The following is a 22518-nucleotide window of genomic DNA, read 5'->3' as shown; positions in this document are numbered from 1 at the left end:
TGGCATTCCCATAGCACCAGAGAAAACATGTGGTCCTGCTAGAACATTGTCCTTTGCTGGAATCGAATTGGATTCTGCTTCTTTTGAGGCTCGTTTGCCTCTGGACAAAATTGATAAATGTCTCAGTCTGATTTCTGACTTTCTTACTCGTAAGAAGGTGATAATGAAAGAAATCCAATCGTTAACGTGCATGCTAAATTTTGCTTGTTCTGTAGTTGTCCCAGGTAGAGCCTTTTGGCGTAGGTTAATTGATCTCACTGTTGGGATCCATTCGCTATATCATTATGTTAGGATAAATCGAGAGGTCAAAGCTGTCTTGAAGCTTTGGCAGTCTCTTTGGACCGGTTTCAATGGCAGGTCCTTCTTTCTTGAGGACTTTTGGAATAGTTCAGACAAATTGGCGCTATATACTGATGCCGTAAATGGTGCTATGGGAAATGGCCTGATAATTGGTTACACCAGAACATTGCTATGCTTGAGTGTTATCCAATCGTTCTTAGTTTATATCTGTGGTGTCATCAAATGCAAAACCGTTGCATCCTGTTTCTGACAGATAATGAGGCACTCGTTGACGTGATTAATAAGCGATTCCGCGAGGACAAGAATTTGATGTTTTCTGTTAGAAAATTAGTGCTGGTCTATTTACAAAACAACATACTTTTTAAGGCCAAACATGTTAGGGGTGTTTATAACACTCTAGCAGACCCTCTGTCTCGATTACAGGTGGATACATTCAAGCATTTTGCACCAGTCCTTATGGAACGGGAGCCAATAGACATTCCTGTGCATCTGCAGCCTCAGAATTGGCGCCTGTTATTTCCACACTATCGCCTGCAACCTTCCTCACTTCCAACTTATCAACGGGCATGGAAGCTATTTTCGCAATTTTCACATGTGATGCTACCTGACATTTTTACTACCCTGCCCATTTCACCCCCTGGTTTGGCACTTTTTATTGCATACATGTATGATCGTCATTATGCTCCTTCCACAGTGAGCACTTATGTCTCGGCTTTAGGCTACTGCCACAAGCTCTCAGGTTTTCCTGATCACACGTAGGCCTTTTTTATTGTTCCGATACTCAAGGGTTATGGAAAGCTTGCGTCTCGTCTAGATAGTCGGCTGTCAATTACCCTACCAATTCTTCATAGAATTTTGGAATCTTCGGTTCAGGTTTGTCATACACCATGTGAAAGTTACTTATTTCAGGTCATGTGCTCACTTGCCTTTTTTGCTTGCATGCGGGTTGGTGAGATCATTTCGACAATCACAAGGGAGAGATGCTCTCTTATTCAGCTTCACCAACTTACGCAGCTGGTGGAAGCGAATCACCTGTCTTACAATCAGAGACCTTTTTCAGTTGTTATTAATCGTCGCAACAATTTCTCTCCTGTACAAATCATCTTGGATTACTTGTCTCTTAAGGAAGGGGGGGGGGGGGCAGGCCAGGGCCTCTTTTTCGCTTTGCAGATGGTTCCCCTGTCTCAAGAGCTATATTTTTTGACAAGCTTTCCATGGTCATTAAGTATTGCCGTCTTGACCCGTCACGTTATTAAGGTCATAGCTTTCTCATAGGCGCTGTTTCTTATGCTGCTGCTGCTGGAATGTCTGATGCACAGATTAGGGCTTTAGGGTGTTGAAGTCCAATGCATTCCAGGAATATATAAGAATCCCTTCATTATCATCGTAGCTGATTAATTTAAGGTTGGTGATAGCATCCGGCGGGGGAAGTTGCTGCTGCTGCTCTCGCAATACTCTGGACTGATTTTACTGACTTGCAAGGGTAGCAGTTTTAATCAGTTCAGAGTTAGGTACTAGTGGTATTATTGGGATTTTATTTTTTACATATTTTAGACGGGGGCTGACTTGCAAGGGCAGCAGTCGCCCGTTAATTTCTCACATTTCTAAGTACCGTATGTCAATTAGTGTTGCTATTTTACTAGTGTCCCCAATTAGTCTATCTAGGCTAAACACACAGACACTTAAAGTTTTACTTTACTTTACTTATTCTATATTAGTATTGTGGTGTGGCAGAGCAGCATGCCAGTGTATACTTCTATTTTTACATTTACTGGGGCTGGCCTGCCAGGACAGCAGTCTCCTAATTTTCCTGGTATTTTCCTGCATCAAGTTAATTGTAATATTGAAGAGCAGGGTGTCGATTTATACTTCTGCATGTACATATGCAGGGTCTGACTTACAAGGTCAGCAGTGTCCTGTTTTTATCTATTATTTCATCTGTATCCCGAGGTTGTAATATGGTCTGTCAGCATGTCGGTTTATCTTTGCTCGTTAACATTTTGGAGAGCTGACTTGCAAGGGCAGCAGTTCCCTACTTATAGGTATGAGCGAAGAACAGTTTATTAATGTTTAGATTTTCACAGTTTGTAGTAACCTTTCTTCACTACTTTTACCTTTTTTCCCCAGTGCTGTATTTCCTTTAAGTGGGTCGAGCATCATTATTTCGGAGAATCCTGATGCTTTGGCCTTTTCGAGTGCCCTTACCTTTACTGGGCCAGAAAAATATTCAATTTTGTTCCTTGTAAATTGATCATGATGTCAAAACATGATTTTATTAAAGCGGCTATAGGCCTTTGTTCATAGCCATTTAATTCCAACATTGTTTCGTTCTGATATCTTTCTGCCTTGCTTCCGAACTAACAAATTGACGTCAGTTTTTTACGCGTCTGTCCTCTTATTGATGATAAATTGCGTCATAACATTGTCAAAGTGTACTGCGGAACCACTCGCCTGCGGCTCGTGGTTCCACAGCGACTTTGACAATGTTATGACGCAATTTATCATCAATAAGAGGACAGACGCATAAAAAACTGACGTCAATTTGTTTTTTACAATAACAAGACCCCAAAATAGTCAAATGCCGGGAATAAATGAGGGGAAAAGACGCCGTAAACTTGCCGTAAACAAAAGTAAGTGAATTTTATTCATAAATGATGCGAACATTGTCAATAGCTTTTCTCGCTTTTTGATTGGCTACTTAAGAAAGTCCATAAAATCTCATTGGTTAAAAAGTTGACAGTTTGACAGCTGAAAGTTGAACTTAAAAGCTTGCATAAATTAAAATTTTATCTGTCTGTACCCTTATTGATGATAAAAATGAGCCAATCAGCGCGCGAGAAATTAGACAGTTATTGTAAAATAGGATTTTAATGTTTTCCCCTGACAATCTAATGTTAAATTATCTTGTTGCGTTACGTGTCGCGTGACAACATCCTCGCATGTGCCGAGACGTCAAAATATGTCCCCTCTCGGGGCATGCGTTACTATTGCACAGTCAACTGCTGTCGCGTCATTCTATGCTTTGAATCGCTGGGGAAGGAGTGTTTTTCCCCTCCCAACCCTGCCCCATTTTGTCCTCTCAGCAGAGCTCTGGGTTGTTGTTTTGGATTTTCGTCTTTGAGTGCCCTCACCTTTACTAGGCCAGAAAAATATTTTTAAAATTTTGTTCCTTGTAAATTGATCATGATCTCAAAACATGATTTTATTAAAGCGCAGTGTTCCAGATAAGCAAGGGGTCTCAGGTCAAAAACCCGACAAGGTCAGCAACATCACCCGACAAATTAATAGAAAATTTATGATGATTTGGTGGGAGCATTGGAAATTGACCCGTTGGAATTCCTCATTGGCACCATACCTTGAAAACTTATCTGGAACCCTGAAGCGGCTATGGGCCTTTGTTCATAGCCATTTAATTCCAACGTTGGTTCGTTCTGATATTGTGTTGGGGCCCAGCAAACAAGCTTCAGGATATGCAGCACTGATTTATGTGTAGACGGGAGGAATGGAAAAAACATAAATAGACTATATTGGGAGTCTGCCAGAAAAAAAGGTCCTTTTTCAGGCTGGAGGTATGAGCTTCTGGGTAGAACCTCTCCGCATAAAACTTTGTTGAGTAATCACCCCTTCCCCATTGCCATTCTGTGCGATGATTATGACAAATCGTAAGGTACGTTTTCAAAGTAACTCGATTGTAAACAGTAACTAGTTTTAAAGGCAATGAAGGTTTGTATTCTGTTTTGTTTGGCACATGGCGCTTTAATTTTTATCTTTGATCATTACTTATACACGGTAAAAGGAAAAATTCATCAGGTACAAAAAATTCTAATAAAATGTCTAAGATCCTAAACCTAAAATTCTAATCCTAATATTATATTAACTTACAACAATATTCTACTTATAAACCTGATTTCCATGAATGCCGTGTGTTTAAAAATTATGATAGAGAAAGTTTTTAAATTGATTTAATGAACCAAACTCTCTAATGTTACAGCGTAAGCTGTTCCAAAGGGTTGCGCTGCTGTAACTTTGCTCAGGAGAAAAAAATTAGTTTGAGTCACCCTCGCAAAAAAATGGATCACGTTATTTCACTTATGGAAATGTCCCAGTGATTTAAAGATGACAGGTTTTCTTGGTCAAAAGAGAAACACTTCAATAATACAACACTGTTATACATTACAGCCGGTCTGGCTTTTTAGTCCACATACAAGAATTTTCATAGTTTACAAGGCAATCTAAAACTATTGTTTAAACTCTGTATCACATATTCTTATTGTTATTCTCATTTTTCAAAATTAGTTTTGTGTCAATCCATTAAAGAGTTTCTATTTTGTGCTGTTTAAAGCAACTTTTCTATTCTTTTCTATTTATAGCAACTAACACATAGTCCAATTTAAAACACTTTCCTTTCTAAGTATCAAATACAGATAAAGGCTAAAACCGCTAAAAACCAGTAAACACTACATTTAAGTAAGTAACTTATCTAATGTCAATAAAATGGGCAGTGCTTGTGCAATCTTGTAATCTCTACCTATTAATTAACGCGTGTACGTTTGAATAATTAAGTTAATTTAAGTATCTTTTTCTGACTAGTATCTTTATTTTTAATTAATAAATGGTGGTCATCCAACTAGATTAGCTTCAGAGTTATTTCAGTTTGGGTGACCAGCTACTGCAAGTATTTTTAATCAATATTGTATATTTAAATCCTTTAGGTTTGTTGAAGTACAAATAAACCTTGTTGTTGTTATTATTCTTATTGTTGTTGTTTTTGTTGTTGTTGTTGTTGTTGTTGTTGTTGCTAAATCCCTCGAGCCAGAAGCTCACGTTAAAAGTGCTTGACAATAATCATAAAATGCTAAAAACATCTACGGAGTTAATAGCAGGTGAACTAGTAAATTAAAAACAAGATTGTGATAGTTCAGCTAAATAAACAACTGTATTACTTTACTTTTTCATTTTTCTCCTTAAAAGACGTTTGCAAATCATTTATAACAGTTAGTGTAAATCTCTTTATCAAGGTTGTTAATTTTTATGCAGTGTTTGCTAGTGCTAAACGTTTTCGCTCTTCAGTGTATCACTCAGTCAAAAAAAAGCTTACTTATGGCTAAGCAAAAAGGGCAGTTTGCAATTGCCAATCACGACAAAGCTACACAACATAAGGAACCAATGAAAACTCCAAGAAACGCATGTGACTGGCGCTAAACGCAGGAAATGCGACTGAAAAAAGGTTGAAAAACAGAAAGGTGGTTTTGGTTTTGCATCAAATTCGTGAATGAGCTTTTAAAGCAAGGTAAAGAAAAGCAACTTTGGATATATGTTCGACATCAGTTGAAAACTCACAACATGTTTATATAAAAACATGAAGCATGGCCTGTGAACATCGGTGAGCGAAGCGAGCTAAGCTTAAAAAGGAAACCCGCGAGTAGAGTGAACCAGGAATGGTCCAGGACTAGGTCGTGCGCAATGTGCCGAGGGCGGTCTGGGGAGAACAAATGGCAACACAGTGAGTGAAGCTAGTCGAGTGTGGACTCGGGCGAGCGGAGTGTGCCGAGAGTCCATCCGTGTCCAATACACTCAAAGTGAGTAGAGACGACTCCATTCAATTCGGGTGTATTGAACAACCATCGAAAAAAATGGCTTGGCTCACTTCGCTCACCGAAACGTTTTCGCACCAAACACTGCCTGAATCACAACTCATAGTGAATGGGAGTTAATTTTACCATGATCACCCCACTAGGATTAACTTTGGCCCTGAAGCTATTTTTATATATTCCAAGGTCTTTGTGTTCAAAGAGATCTCGAACCTTTGCCTCTGACGTGGAAAGACCAACCTGGAAGAAACAAAACAATTTTGCATTCAAATTGTGCTTGGTGACATCCCATTGACATCACAGCGAAAATCACTTGAAATTAGAGTGTGCAACCAGATACATAACAAAAATTCGCTACCAAGCACTGAATAACCAATCAAATACACTGCATAGATAACTATAGATTACGTTATCAAGACGGCATTTTGAGATTGGCATCTCAGACGAGTATAACCGGGCGAATAATCCAGGCTTCAATTATTTGGGCAAACGTAAATATAGTCAGAGGATCAAAATCGAAATTTCTGATCTAATTGTTGCAAGATTGTTATGGCAGCCAGTTTGGAGAACTTGGGGTCCATCAACTGCAAAACGATTTACCCAATACTTGATGATTCTTTCTAATCTCATGACCCTTTGCTTGGTAAATAGCGATATTTTTAAGGAGAAAGTAGTTAGTGATCACTCGGGGGAATTAAGGGGAATATCGTGGTGTGGTTTTGTTCTACTCTTTTTAAGAGAGACCACTTTCTTTTTAGGTTAAAGAGAACTTTACCGCTCAGCAATGAAGGATTCCCCAAATGAAATTACAAATTAAATAACAATATTTGAAAAGGAAGCCATATTACCTTTAGCTGGAATTTTTTGGAGAAGTTGGTTATTGTCGAGAGAGGAGAAACAGACTACCCAGAGAAAAACCCTCGGAACAAGGCGAGAATCGACAAAAAAAATCAACCCACATATAGCATTGTCATTGGGCTAGACTCCAAACTGGGCCACATTAGTCAGAAACGAGCGCTCTCAACACTGCACCAACCCTGTTCACCTTAAAAGCAAATAACGGCTGTACATTTGAAAATTCTGTTTACTTTGAAATCTAATATATTGCTTTGATGAGCCACACGATGTTTTTGCAGTTCACTCTTTGATGAAGAAAATACATGTTTTGGATGAGACATCATCCATCGTCAGTTGTACAGTGAGAAATAAAATGAAAATATTTGCAATAAATAGTATAGCAAAGTGAGATATTAACAAGAATAACTAAGGATGAAGGCGCGAACCAAAAAAACGGGTAAAACTATTTAAGCTAAGAAAGGAGACTAATTAGTATGAAAGGGATCAATTAAGATGTTTGACCTGGGAATTTAAAGAGGGCTGCTCCCAAAGGATGTGCATGGCTTCCTTGATTTTCAATTGGAAGCTAGTAAGCTAGTATACATGTAAAGAGACCACTTCAATTGGAAGTTAGTATACATGTAAATGCCGTCTAGAAGCAATACCTCATTAAAGGAAGCCGCTATTGGGTAAGGCTGATTTGTTCTGCGACTGAAAAGAACCACAGCTACTGATCCGTCATGCAGAGGTCGACACCATACTTCGGTGAACTCCCTGTAGCTCTGGAAAACAATTAATTCATGAAATCAGAAACAAATAACACGAGACAGAGTTGTTCACTTTTCAGGGGCATTCCCAGAAAGATGACTTTCAAAAGTAAAAAAAAAAAAACATGAAAACACAAAAGTGCTTTGTAATGTTGTTTTCATTTTTGAATATATGAAAGATCATATATTTGAACTGCTGAGAAAGCTATGAAGACATAATTGATCATTCCATTCAGATACAAGAAAGCAGTTGTGAAGAGCACTGCAACGGTATCGCAGAGGTTATGGGTTCGAATCCCCTTCAGGCCTGAATTGTTTCACATTTCACAGCTACGTCAGGCAATTCCATCGAAATAGAATTAATATTAGATTTTCTTTCAAACTTCACCTGTTGGTTAAGAAAACGAAAATTTTGAGATAAAAACGGGGGTCCCAGTATTCGTTTAACAGCAGGAGGACATTTAACAAACCCCATAATTCCTTATCTGCTTACTTGTGTTTCGGTCTGCTTAGTTGTGTTTTGATCTGCTTAGTTGTGTTTTGATCTGCTTAGTTGTGTTTTGATCTGCTTAGTTGTGTTTTGATCTGCTTACTTGTGTTTCGGTCTGCTTAGTTGTGTTTTGATCTGCTTAGTTGTGTTTTGGTCTGCTAAGTTGGGTTTTGGTCTGCTTAGTTGTGTTTTGATCTCCTTAGTTGTGTTCTGATCTTCTTGTTATGTTGTCCTATCTTGTGCTATGTTGTGCTATGTTGCCCTATGTTGTGCCATGTTGTGCTATAATGCGTTATAATATTCTATCTTGTCCATAATGTGCTATGTTGTGCTATGTTGTGCAATGTTGTCCTATGTTGTGCCATGTCGTCCCTTGTTGTTCTATGTTGTGCCATGTTGCGCTATGTTGCTCTATGTTGTGTCATGTTGTCCTATGTTGTGCCATGTTGTCCCTTGGTGTTTTATGTTGAGCTATGTAGTGCTATAATGTGCTATGTTCTGCCATGCTACCCTATTTTGTGTTTGTGCTATGTTGATCGATCTTGTGCCATGTTGTTCCATGTTGCGCTGTGTTGTGCCATGCTGTGCCATGTTGTGCCATGTTGCACCATGTAGTGCCATGTTGCGCTATGTTGTGTCATGTTGTTCTATGTTGCGCTTTGTTGTGCTATGCTGTTCTATGTTGTGCCTTGTTGCCCTATGTTGTCAGTGCTATGTTGTGGCATATTGCGCTATGTTGTGCTATGTTGTGCCATGTTGTTCTATGTAGTGCTATGTTGTGCCATGTTGTTCTATGCCGTACCATGCTGTGCTATATTGCGCTATGTTGTGGCATATTGCGCTATGTTGCGCTATGTTATGCCATGTTGTTCTATGTTGCGCTATGCTGTGCTATGTTGTTCTATGTTGTGCTTTGTTGCCCTATGTTGTGGCATACTGCGCTATGTTGCGCTATGTTGTGCCATGTTGTTCTATGCTGTACCATGCTGTACTATATTGTGCTATGTTGTGGCATATTGCGCTATGTTGCGCTATGTTGTGCCATGTTGTTATATGTTGTGCCTTGTTGCCTTATGTTGTACCATGTTGTGGCATATTGCGCTATGTTGCGCTATGTTGTGCCATGTTGTTATATGTTGTGTCTTGTTGCCTTATGTTGTACCATGTTGTGGCATATTGCGCTATGTTGTGCCATGTGCCATATTGCGCTATGTTGTGCCATGTTGTGCCATATTGCGCTATGTTGTGCCATGTTGTGCCATATTGCGCTATGTTGTGCCATGTTGTGCCATATTGCGCTATGTTGTGCCATGTTGTGCCATATTGCGCTATGTTGTGCCATGTTGTGCCATATTGCGCTATGTTGTGCCATGTTGTGCCATATTGCGCTATGTTGTGCCATGTTATGCCATATTGCGCTATGTTGTACCATGTTGTGGCATATTGCGCTATGTTGTGCCATGTTATGCCATATTGCGCTATGTTGTGCCATGTTATGCCATATTGCGCTATGTTGTACCATGTTGTGGCATATTGCGCTATGTTGTGCCATGTTGTGCCATATTGCGCTATGTTCTGCCATGTTGTGGCATATTGCGCTATGTTGTGCCATGTTGTTCTATGTTGCGCTATGTTGTGCTACCTTATCCTATGTTGTGCTATGTTATACTTTGCTGTGCTTTGTTCTGCTTGGTTTTGAATAATTTGTGAACTGTTTTAGCCTAAAAAAAAGCGGCATAAAAGCCACTGACGTTTCTCTTCAACTTTTTCCATGACGTCTACCTTTTTGCAAGGTCTGTAGCCAAAACGTTCAAGTTTATCTTATCTTATAAAATTTAAAACTGCCAGTTTACATAGTAAAGCTTACCTGGGACACTCGTCGTCCCATCTTTCCCAGTTTGTCCTGATTAACATCTATCACCTCCCTGTTGGAAAAAAATAAAACGTATACTAGAGTTAATTCTTCTAATAAACCCAATGGCTCTTGATTAGCTATAGCAAATTCACTTTCTTACTTGTTCAATAAAATCTCTCTGGCCCATGGAGCAATGTTGCGCAGGTCATTAGACATCATAAGTGGCTTTAGGGAGAAAGCAACATATAATTAATGAATAACAAATAAAAAATTAAAAATTAACAATTAACAATAACTAATTCAACACCAGTTTGTTGTATTCATATACAGGCCAAAATTAACACCAAAAAAAAGCAATTAGTAAAGTACTTCCTCTAAAAGTAACAAGAAAACGTTTTAAAACCTGTAAGGATAAATTGATTACGAGAAAAAGTACAAGTTGCCAAGCGACCAGAGCTCCCTTGTATCTGCTCATTGAGTAACTATGATTACCAGTCGATGCAGTTTTTCCTTCCTTCTCATTGGCCGAGATCCACCACGTGACCTACAAATAACTGCCTACAAATAATGGTTTGCTCATGCGTGGTACCGTCTAAATGTGTTTTGTTGCAAATAATATTCTACTCATGCGTAATTGTAGCCACGCTCTTGTCTGAAAAAATGGCAGCTCGCTTCCCTGAGATGTCGGAGAGTGATTAAAATACGAAAACAAACTTGGTGATTGAATGATAAAACAATTATTGAATTCGGTTATTGCAAAATATCATGATTTGTCAGTGTCTCGCAGATCAATTATTTGCCGCAAATAATTGATCTGCTCGCAACTGGCAAATCACGATAGTTTGCTCAACCTCGTCCAATAATTCTTAAATATAGGTTGTTGCTTTCTAACCAGTCTTACACCCTAAGCCGTTGCTTCCCTCTGTTTTTTTTCGCCAGTAGAACAAGACGTTCTGGTAATGAGAATTTGGTGTGAAAAACAATGCGGTAATGTGATTTTATGTGATCTTCATATATTTGCACTTTGAAAACTTGTTCTAGAATTTGTACGCACAATGGTAACCTTTTTAAAGGTTAGGTAGTGGTGAATTAGATTAAGTGTCTCTTTGTCATGTTGAAGACCAGTTTTCATTTGAGTATCAAAACAAATTCCAGACAATCACACGAAACATGCACAAACATCAAAATGAAACTATAAAAACATGAGACAACTGCACATGTCCCGATCAAAGAGCATGAAAACGCACACCAAGGTGTGATTGGTTTTCGTTTCGTATCTGATTAGTCCAGTAAGTAATGCAACTTTTAAAACAACTCACAGTTGGGAGTGTTGTAAAACAGAGGTTAGTAACATTAAACACTATGGTTTTTAGCGCAAAACTCGGACGGTAAACCGCTAGGAATCACGTGACCAAGCTCTGCAGTCACATTTGGAATCCCCAACACGGGTTTTAACGCCGAGAAAAAGGTTTTCATGTAAGTGATTTCCCTGAACGTTTTAATCCTGAATGTCTGTTAATGCAACGTAACATTGAGAAAATTATATGAACCAGTCTTTCTAGGACAGGTTTGGATGTAGTTTTTAGCGAACCGCTTGAAAATCAAACACTGCTGCTGTCTGGAAATTCAAATATGGCGGCCTCTTCAAGAGAGATAATTCTTTCATGTTTCTGTGGTTAAAATAATAGAGGCCACAAACGTCAAAAGCTAAATCCCCTAACCTGAAACTGCCGTTCGCGGTTTGCCGTTGACACGAAAACCCTGGTGCTAAATGTCTTTAATTTTTTTTTTTTTTTCAAATGACTTTGGACACTCATTTTAAAACCATGCATTGACTTATAGTCATTCTTAGAGCAGTTTTCACTTGCTTTGTTTTGGTACTTCAGAAACCTGCTCAACTCATCTTACATTTCCCTTGCCTTGTCATCTGCAGTAACTAAACTATCAAACAAAACTTTAATTTTTCACGACTTTCAAGGACCGACAATTAAATTCCATGACTTTCCAGGCCTGGAAAATAAAATTCTTAAATTCCATGGCTTTCCAGGTTTTCCATGACCTGTACGAACCCTGTAATTACTGAATTTTGTTTGGCGCGACAGGAGCACGACGTTTGAACTGCTGCCGTGCCAAAGTCGTGTAGCATGGCAGAGCTTGTCGAACTAATTGCTTGCTGAACTTAATTCAAAACTTTTATTCGGTGCCGCGCTTCTACCGTGCTTTTGTCGAACTTAATTCCTGGATTTAACGCGACACGCCAAAATAATATAACATTTAATTCAAATTTAAATGATGATCAAATTCTAAATTTTCCCAGCCAGTTCCAAAAACAAAAGCAAAACAAAAACATTAAACTTACAGAAGCCATAATTGCCCAGAGTGCAAACTGTGACTTGGATTGCTCATAGCTTAGACTGAAATCTCCAATCAGCAGCTGAATTTAACACAAAACATTAACTAGTCATTGATCAAAAATATCAAAAGTAACATTACATTTCATTGTTATTATATGCTAACATTTTGTTCCTAATTATATCTGGAAGAAAAGGGGGACGGGGGCTGGAGTTGCCTGGTGGTTAGGGTGTTGAACTTTTAATCCGGAGGTCTCGGGCTCAAGTCCCTCTGGTGGAATCATAGGACAATGTCACGTGATCAAAAAGCACTCGAAAAATTGTCAAAGTCTTCCATCATGTCAACACTTTCAAGATTACCGTTTAGTTACATATAATTTAGTTTGCGTTACAAAATTCTTGTCTCTTCCATGTGCTAATTCCCCACAATACGTCTTCATGGGGTGATGGTGAGGGGGTTGGGACATTCAAGTCCATTCCACTAAAGGTCTCGCATACCTGGTCAGGGTCGTTCCAGTGTCCTGGGCCAGCAACAGGTATCATTTCATCTTGGTGATCGCCGTACCATTCAACTATTCTCGTTAAACTGTACCATGAGTCCTACAAAGAATAAATATGTGTGCAACATTGTCAGAATCAAAAAGATGCCGAGCTGGTATTGGCATATCTTATTAACCGCGCGACCCTGGGTCAAGCGTACTTCTTGCTTCGCTCTTCGGTGACCAGAATCAGAAACCAGAAACTGCAAGGGACCGCATACGATAAACGCTGCCAGTGTAGGATCTACAAGAGATCTGATCAGCCAAAAACAAAATCGTATGAAGACAAACAATAAACTGTAATGCTGATACTACGTGAAAAACGTTTCGACACACCAAAAAAGTAGGATCGCAACAGTGGACAGCTGTTTCGCCCTTCTTGGGGCTCGTCAGCACTGTGTAGCGAAGATATGTAACGCCAGCCCAACAGCAAACGCACATAAATTGCAAAATGACCCGTTCACTAAATCAAGTTCCGTACGTATGTAACATTTGATCATTCAATGACATTTGACTGACTTTGACTTTGTTTTCTATCAATTCGAGATAATGTACATTAAATTTCACCGCACGGTTTCAAGCTTCTTTACAAGCTTCTTGTTTAATTTATTAGTGATATATACGATTGATTCATGCTTTGGGATTCGTCATCTAGTCATAATGAACAGAGGAAGTTTTGAGAGCACGAAAGAAGCAAAAGAGAAAATTGAAATTTGAATTCGAAATACCGTAAATCCTCGAATTAGCCACCCCCCCCCCCCTTGGAATAAGCGCCCCCTCCCCTCCCCCCATTTCGTGGAAGAGTAATGTGACAACAAAGGATGTATAGTTTTCTTCGTGCAGTATTAGATTTGTGCATTGTTAAGTTTGGAAAAAAAATTACAAGTACTAACGGTGCCGCGATTTAAACTTCAGGATCAGCTTTTTATTTTGATAAACAGCTAACGTTGCTGTTTATGCGGATATGATGTATTAAAAAATGATCATGTCAGGCCATGATTTGGGAAAAATTTAATAAGCGTCCCCCTTGAATAAGCGTCCCCCATCTTCTCCTAAATTTGAAATAAACGCCCCGGGCGCTAATTTGAGGATTTACGGTAATGGGCGTTGGAAATACTTTACCAGGATCAAACTGTATTTATTAAACAAATACATTTTTCAATATTTATAAACCAGCAGTTGTCTATCTATGATAAATTATTTCGTTTCATAATAACCTAAAAAAAAAAAAAAAGATTCCTCTCACCTGTATGTCATTGTAATTACGCCACAAATTACAGTGCTTTGCAATGAGCTGGTAATTAGGCTAAAAAGAGAGCACAAAATTCTCAGCAAATCTTCTTTTATTAATTTATGATTAATTAGGTAATTAATTAAAATTAACAGTTTCATGAGATCGTGGAAAGCACACTTCATTCTAGTTTCACTGCTTGTTATCTCATTTAATTCTTTAGTTCATACCATAAACTTCCGAAAGTAGCGACCCCCCGAAAGAAACGTCAAAAAAATTGTGGGTGCTAATAAATCCCAAAGGGACCGACTCCGCGAAAGTACATGTAACGAGCCCTCCGAACGTAGCGAGTAAAAGTGATCACATGATATGGCATAGCACAGTGCTCACATTCTGTTGATGTACAGCCAAGATCTCCCAAGAACTTATACCGCCGACCCTGCGATAACTTGAACCCTTGCCAACTCGAACTTCGCGCCAACTACGTGTAAACTTGAACCAAATCGATTTCCCTTGGGTTTCTATCATACATTTAGCACAATTTTACCCTTGGTAACTCGAACCCTCCAAAACTCGAACCTCCTACGCTAACTCCAAGCAATTTTCATTTCCCTTCAGGTAATTTTCGATATAATTTTACCCTCAATAACTCAAACTATGTTTGCCAATAGGTGACAAGTAAAATAAAAACAGAACTCTGTGGCAGAAGCTTGACGTTTTTCTCTTTGAAACCTGCAAACATTGCAGTGCCTGGACTTCCCCCGCTGCTTTGCTTTTCTTACGTTACCTTCTTATTTACATGTATACAGTAATTCAAAAAGGGCATTATGTATTTCATTTTCACCGAACTTCTCTGTAATAACATTTTATGACAAAGCACACTGTATGAACAGAAATACATTAAACGTAACTAATCGAATGTGGTTTAGCTTTGTCTATACTCTTATCGACAACGATATGCGTCATCACAGTGGTCAAAATGTTGTGACGCAGCTGAGTGAGTCAACATCAAATTCTGACCACTGTGACGATGCACAGTACAGACAACGCTAAACCACATTCGATTTGTTTTTACCACAATATAAAACGTCAAAGAAAATGTTTTTTTCAGAGCGTGACACATTGACGCGAGCAGCGTTGTCTGGACTCTTATTGACAACGGCAAATTAGCCAATCAGATTGCGAGATTAGTAGCAATTGTGGTAAAAAAAAGTTATTTTTCCGTTATTGTCATGGACATGTGTTCTCGGCTTCCGATAACTTGAACTCCTGATAACTCAAACCTTTTTTCAATTTCCCTCGAAAGTTCGAGTTCTCAGGAGTCAACTCAACTGTGAATATGCATGTAAAGAGAATTTAAGAAGACATTGTTTTACCTTCATTCCTCCCCACACTTGATAAGCAGGCCAGCTGCAAGAGAAGACAATGTGTCTCCCTGACTCGTTCAACGCTCTTGTCACCATCGGATAGCCCTCATCAAATGTCAGGGGATCAGCAAAACAACCATCCATCTTAAGGTAATCCACACCCCAGTCAGCAAACCGCTGAGACAAAAAATAGTAGCATCATTAAACCCATGTGATCAACCTGAACTAGAGCAGATTATTCCTAATGCCACTGTATTTTACTGCGGGCAACTAAAACCTCAAAGATACAGTCGAACCCTGTTAATACGGACACCAAAGGGACATGATAAAGTGTCTGCATTATCTGGGTGTCCGTATTAAGCGGGCTAATTTAAGAGAAATTATATTAGCTTTTTAGTTGTCAGGACAAAGAAAACTGTCCGTTATAAGCGGGTGTCCGTAGAGCGGAGTTTCACTGTAGTTTAAGTTTTTTTTCACTGTACTGGCCCGACTGACCACCAACCCTCTTGCGTTGCGTTGCGTTGCGTTGCGTTGCGTTGCGTTGCGTTGCGTTGCGTTGCGTTGCGTTGCGTTGCGTTGGAAGATGTGAAGTCACCATAGGTTTTTGTTTACTTTTGATGTATCAAACATGAAAGACTTTGCCTGACACACATTTCCAAACACTGAGAAGAGAGTTGAACAATGTCGAAATGTTGTAAAACACTGTCTTCAGCGTTTGAAATATCTTTTCAATGAAAACTAAAACTAAGGAGAAAACAATGAGGTAAGATCGTGACAATTTATGTAAATTAAGTTTAGATATCCAAACACTGCAACTGTCACAATTTCCTTTGTTTAAACTTTACGAATTATAAATGAGTTTTTAAAAGGTTGAGACAGTGGCGTGAGATTTTTAGAACACCCACTACCACAGGAAAGTAAACGAAACAGACACATACTTCTTTTGTTACTCAAGTAAAAACTAGTCTAAAACTAGGTAACAGGGCTTCACCTACCTGCATATCCTGTTGGATGTAATCTATACTCCCTGGATAACGCTCACAGGTGTGACTACCATAATCTAAGTGAATGTAAGAACCAGTCAGTTTTATATAAGTATCACTTTTTTTTAACGAGCAAAGGTAAAAACAAAGCCCGTGACTATTAACTATCATTATCTAATGAAGTCATAATCCTTATTTTGTGAGCTGAAAAGAACTCTGGATATTTTTTTCACCTGAGAATGAGGGCATACATGTATCTACAAAGGTTTTTCCAAATTGATTCATGAAATAAGGTAAACGTGCAGTAGATAAGGTTGGCCAATGTTGACATAGAAAGTATCCAAAAACCCACAAAAGTAGCCAAGGGGGGTATTAAAAGAATGCCATGTCAATTATGGAAATCTGTGAGGGAAAGATAAATTAAAGTTTAAGTAATGGATGAAGTCTTCATTCAGACCATTCAGCATGCTGACCAAATTGGTTTAGCTCACAGCATTCTAAGTTCTTTGCAACAACATAATAAAACAATTATTGAATTTGGTTTTTGTGACATCTAGTATAATCAAGGTCTCACCAAGTGTTATCAGCATCAGCCTTCGGCTTTAGCTTCACCTCACCTAGTTGAATGTTCTGGATATCACAAAAAAACCCTTATCCAGTAATTGTTTATAAATTGTAACTTTAAGCACAAAAAAATATATTGTTCTTTTTTTGTTTCACATTTTATACACCAATGAAATTGATTCTTATCTTCTGTTGTTTGCAATAATGAGGTCAAGAATTAAATGTGAGGTTTTAAAATTTCCCTTACATTTACTTACTGCATCTCAGTAACTATGTTTGTATTTAAATACCTGCATACAATCCAAACTTGAGGCCTTTGGAATGGATCTACAAATATAATCAAAACTATTATGAAAACATAATTGAGCAAGGTATAAAATAATATAGAATATAGATTATGGTATTTTTGGTTCAAAAACAAGTGAGACGCTAAAGAGGAACTAATGCTCTTTTTTGTTGTAATCTATTTATTAATAAAAACTTTTTTAATTAGATCTTGATAGGCTGACCCGTCTAGACTAGCACTAGCTATCTGTGGGCCTGCCTAACTGTAAAAATGAAAATTTAGGAACCAAATAAAGATTGTTGTTGTTGCTCTTTTTGGAGAGGAGGAATGTCTGACAGTTTTCCACTTGTACATCAGAATGAGGTGTACTTACATAATCAGCAAGCTTCTTTATACCACTTGGAAATCTCTTAGGGTCTGGCTGAAGGTCACCTTCTAAAGTGCGATTGTGGGATGTCCAGCAATCCTGAAATATACATCAAATGCAACATTAGAAATGATTGGCAGAAAGATATTGCTACCATGTGATAGGACCTCCAAAGCCCTGAAGATTCATCAAAGAGTTTCAAACAGGTTCCACAGACTGTACGTAATAGCAAAAGGATCTGGCTTTTCACTTACATCAATACAGACATATTCATAACCAGCCTTTTTGAAGCCATCTTCAGCAATATGGTCAGCCATCTGCATGAACAACTTTTCACTGAAAGAAAGACAAAAACAAGCATTGGTGTCACATTAAAATACTTGTAAATTTGAACCTCCCCACACAGCCACCCTGAGGACAGAAGAAAGTCATTGCAGAGGACGCCTGTTGTGGCTGAAGGCACATGTAGCCTGTGTGGTTTTTTTTGTTTGTTTGTTTGTTTCATGAGGTTCCACAGTTCGGTTTGCAAAAAATGCTTATTGTAGTAACTAAACATGTATTAAACACAATCAAAATATATTGACAAGACAGAACCCAAACAGAAACAGAGGTCAATGATGCATTTTCCCATTCATCACCACTAGTAAATACCAGTGGCAGCCTATTACGACTGTGAAAGGTATTTCCTTAATTTTTATTGTCAGCAGTGATAAAATAAGTGCAGTTTTTAGTCGTATTAAGTGGATAGAGTATCCAACTTGAGTGGAGACAGTTATTTCTTGATGTCTTAAGCCCTTTCTTATCTTAGCTTATCTCTACCCCTATATTGCATTTTTAGGCAAGACATTTTACACTGCTAACTTCTCTTCATCCAGCAGTATTTCATTTAAGAAATAGAAAATATGTACTGCGTTTTGATCAAGTTATAGAAACATGAGTTAAAGTAAGTTTGGGAGAACGAGAAATGCTGTGAGAGCACATTCAAGTGTTTCCACAGTTTTTTTCAAGTTCTCCAAAACTTCATCTGTAGTGTTTCTATAACTCAAGAGCAACACAGAGAACATGTTTTCTACTTCTTTTAGTAAATACCATGACAAAAAAAGAAAACAACTTGTTTACTTTGATTATCAAAATGTTCACGCCATCATTAGGTCAAAAGCTTGTGCTGGTCCTGTGTTTCTATCGAGTTTTAGTATAAATCTACTAGCATTCTATCCAGAATACCGTGCTCTGATTGGCTACGCTACTCACTATCTATTCTGTGATAGATAGTGAGCAGCTTAGTAGTGCACCCTTGGTAACAAGACAATGGCCACTTCTTGGCGTTTTCAATGTGTCTGGGAAGAGGATTTAGATAAAGTTTTGAATGACTAGCAGACTTATACTAAAACAGTGCAAATATTTTGCAATAGAAATCTCAAGCTCATAATCTAATTGTTAAATACAAACACAATTTTAAACCAATCAGTGCACGTATTTTCTCTATTTACCATAGCCTTGAGGTAAACAATGTTTGGTCTGGGCTTCTCACTCAGCATACATACATAGTTTATCAAGTCTTTGCTATGTTATTTTTATAACGTGTCAATGAGAAAAAGAACTATATTAAAAATAAAATAAAAAATTTATAGATATCCAAAGGAAAAATACATATAAACTTTACTTATTCATAGTAGCGATAAAGCTGTAAGCTTATGGGGCCATGCACTAAAATAAAAGAAAACATTATAAAAAGTGTGTGCTACCACTAGAATTGTTTCAAAACTATGTTCTAAAAATCCTACAGTTGCTAAATCTTTTGATGTACCTTTCCCCACTCCCTCCCTGTTACATAATGCATAATATGTCTATTACCTGATGCAATTATCTGGATCATCTTCACAGTCTATGTTACAGCGGAATCTCTCCCAAGCCATCCATCCCACTAGAAGTAAAACATGCAGAGTATGTTGACTTAATGATAAGAATAGCTAACTTCTACCTCATTGATAAAATAAAATTTACTAAGTTTAAGGCATCTCTCCCTTGGAGAGAGATATTGATGTCGATATAAAGAAATTGAGGAGATTCTTGATGTTCAATAACGGTAACGGTAGATGATGTGTTTCCTTCAAAATGATGAAAATAAAGTACAAGAAAAAGCATATCTTGAAAAGGAAAACTAGAGGTCGACCACATGGCATTTTCCTAAATAAAAGGATAAAACAGATATAAACTATGTACAATGAAAATATATAAAACAGAATATAAAATAACTTAATTTACAAAAATGTGAATCAGGTCACTGACAAACAATTAATGTATACTAAAGAAGCACTTTAGCACACTCTTAAAATGGATCAGGCTCCCAGCCTCAACAATAGACCCTCGTAGACTATACCAGTCCAACACAATTCAGATAGGAAAATAATATTTATATGGATTACACTGATACTTCTTTTCCATGGATTATGGATTACACTGGTACTTCTTTGCTACGCTAGTTTTTACTTGTTTGTGCTTTACAAAACCTTTGCTTATAAACATTAACAGTAGACCTGGTATCTTGACAGGTAGGTAACAGGGTTGGAAATTTGATCGCAAACAATATTCTTAAAAAATGAAATTCTGAACAATTTATCAATACCAAAGTAACGATCCTAGGGTGTAGCTGTGCTAGAAAGCATCCAGTCATGTTTTCAATTTTCCATACATTGTCTAAAATTTTTCTGTGAACTTTTATGCAGCTTACAAGTCCATGCCACTCGGTGGAAAAAAATCATAGACAAATGTAAAGAAAATTGAAAATTAGACGGGATGCTTTCTTATACAGTGGCATCCCTCAAAATTGGTCAATGCAATCCTTTGTCTAGTTAACTTTGATATTCATTTATTGTTCAGATGTCAACTTTTAAGTAATTATTTGCCAACGAATTCCCATGTACAGACACTGTAATTTCTGATGCATGACACCTACTAATCAAGTAGGCTTCCAAAATCATGATAAGGTTGATGGTTCATGTATTCCATGAAATAAACACCATAAATCACAATTCTTCTTTATTTTCAAGTATTTTTAGATTAATCTGAGCAATGAATGAGTTGCCAATAATCAGATACCCGTGTTTGCGCGAAGAACTCTGGGATCGTCTGGGGGCAAACATTGCTAGTCGCTAGAAGGAAATGTATGGCGAAAAGTCGTTTCAAGGTACAAGAAAACGATTTTTGAGAGAGATCAACGCTTTTTCGCCGTCGTTTTTATCGCGAAATGATTTGGGCAATGTTGATATGTGGAATATGTAAGTTTTTGTTTGAATAACCGTGAAATATGTGACAAAATCTACCGATAAACTCTGTTGCTTGCGTGAGGTTTATTGTGAAATTTACATCGCGTAATGGTCTGAAAATATACAAAATTAATTAGGTATAAATCAAGAGGAAATAACCCAGTGAAGCCTTTTAAGTTGTGTACAGGATACTTTTGGCCTATTTGAAAGCTCAGTCATACAAATATTAGTGGAAATAAGCTCGGTGGCGATCATTGTACTGTCTGAGGTTGATTTAATGACAAATGAGTACACGCGACTCATGCTGTGTGGCTACTGTGTTGCTCAAAACCTTTGTTTTGCTTTTACAAGCACATATTTCAGTGATTTTTCTTTTCTATAACAGATCAAGGGTGGCTCCTTGAATATATCTCCAAGCATTTGTACTTAAAAGTGCCATTTGTGCGTGATTATGCTTTCCAAAGTTTGGTATTGACGATTGAGTGAAATTGCCCAACACAAAGGGTAGTAGTTCCTTTTCTGCAATTTTCGATTTCTGTTTTAGAGCTTCTTTTCTGTCTTCATATATAACTTCTCAGAGGGTCTTTTCTACCATTTGCTCCAGGTAGCCTCTCAAGATCAGGCATGTATTGAAATTTTCAATATTCTCTTCAATGTGTTTCACAATAAACCTCATGCAAGCAAAAGGGAGTTTTTCGGTAAATTTTATCACTTATTTCATGGTCATTCACACAAAAACTTACATTTTCCATGTATCAACATTGCCAAAATCCATTTGCAATAAAACAATGGTGGAAAAGCATTGATCTCTCCCCAAAACCATGTTTTTGGGTGTCGAAGCAACTTTTCGCCATACATTTCCTTCTAGCGACTTGCAATGTTTGCCCCCTGACGATCCCTGAGTTCTTTGCGCAAACACGGGTATCCGATTACTGGCAACTCATTCATTTGACAACATGTCTAGACGACCAGAAGATTCGCCCTGGCTGACGTAAGTGTGAGGGGAGTTTGTTATTGTTTTCTTTGTTGTAATTATCGAAACATGTTGATAGATGCCAAACAGTATTTATCGACAGAATATTCCATGCTAGTCGTGTAGTAGCTAGTAGTGCAGTGTGCATTGATAAAAAAAATAAATTTGCATAAGTGTTTGATATTATTGATTTTAAAAAAGCGTATTTACAACTCGGGGAAAATGTAAGCTGGCACACACTGCAAACGATCGTCAGCCAGCTTCCATTAGCCCCTATCTTTTATTATTATTATTTTTTCTTTTTTGGAGTCATAAAATAGGAATGAATTTATCATAACACAAAATGTCTATCTACCGCACTTGCTACGTGCAATATAAACCGTAAGCTATATAGAACTTTTACAAATGTTTAAATGAATTACATGCAAGCTCAGACGTACGCGTGCCGCGAAAAAAAATCCTTCTATCTGTGAGTGTGTATGGTACTAACAAATCAGCCTTAGTAGCTACTTACTTGGTGGAGTGATAGCTAAGCCATTATCGAGGGCATTCGTGGGAAATATAAACAGTAAAGCAAAGGAAATGATCACGACTCCGCAATTATTCGTCGCCATGTTTTTATTAACCGCGCCAATGACCGCGCCAGTGTTATCTACCTTTGTGACTAGCGGTAATTCCCATAATGGCTCAACGTAGCCAATCAGTGTGCAGTGTTTTGAAAATTTTGACCAATCAACGATCAAATTATGGA

General features: G+C 37.9%; 1 protein-coding gene and 1 pseudogene across 1 annotated transcript; one reads left to right on the top strand and one right to left on the bottom strand.

Annotated features, from left to right (window-relative positions):
- Window positions 1–1059, top strand: LOC149107659 (uncharacterized; annotated as a pseudogene).
- Window positions 1060–4592: 3533 nt separating this feature from the next.
- LOC110057785 (alpha-N-acetylgalactosaminidase-like) lies at window positions 4593–22483 on the bottom strand. The gene is made up of 14 exons (XM_089295379.1): window positions 22282–22483; window positions 19383–19452; window positions 17783–17864; window positions 17535–17627; window positions 17166–17202; window positions 16324–16388; window positions 15338–15505; window positions 13977–14036; window positions 12690–12791; window positions 12200–12274; window positions 10001–10065; window positions 9853–9910; window positions 7394–7510; window positions 4593–6131 (listed from the first exon to the last, which is right to left on the bottom strand). The coding sequence occupies exons 1-14, from the start codon at window positions 22379–22381 to the stop codon at window positions 5988–5990; spliced, it is 1236 nt and encodes a 411-aa protein (XP_089151505.1). The 5' UTR covers window positions 22382–22483; the 3' UTR covers window positions 4593–5987.
- Window positions 22484–22518: the final 35 nt, after the last annotated feature.

The sequence above is a fragment of the Orbicella faveolata genome, unplaced genomic scaffold (genome assembly GCF_042242905.1).
Source record: "Orbicella faveolata isolate gen_17 unplaced genomic scaffold, um_ofav_v1 contig_26, whole genome shotgun sequence".
Classification (NCBI taxonomy): Eukaryota; Metazoa; Cnidaria; class Anthozoa; order Scleractinia; family Merulinidae; genus Orbicella; species Orbicella faveolata.
The sequence above is the reverse complement of the archived record's forward strand: the minus strand, read 5'-3'. Positions and strand labels throughout refer to the sequence as shown.

Bases quoted from the DNA above. Each gene is read 5' to 3' on its own strand.
- LOC110057785 (XM_089295379.1), bottom strand. From the start codon at position 22,381: ATGGCGACGAATAATTGCGGAGTCGTGATCATTTCCTTTGCTTTACTG. The intron at 9,911-10,000 runs GTAAGAAAGTGA...TTTTTCCAACAG, and splicing joins AGAGAGATTTTATTGAACAA to GGAGGTGATAGATGTTAATC. The intron at 6,132-7,393 runs GTATTGCTTCTA...TGTTTCTTCCAG, and splicing joins TAGCGGCTTCCTTTAATGAG to GTTGGTCTTTCCACGTCAGA.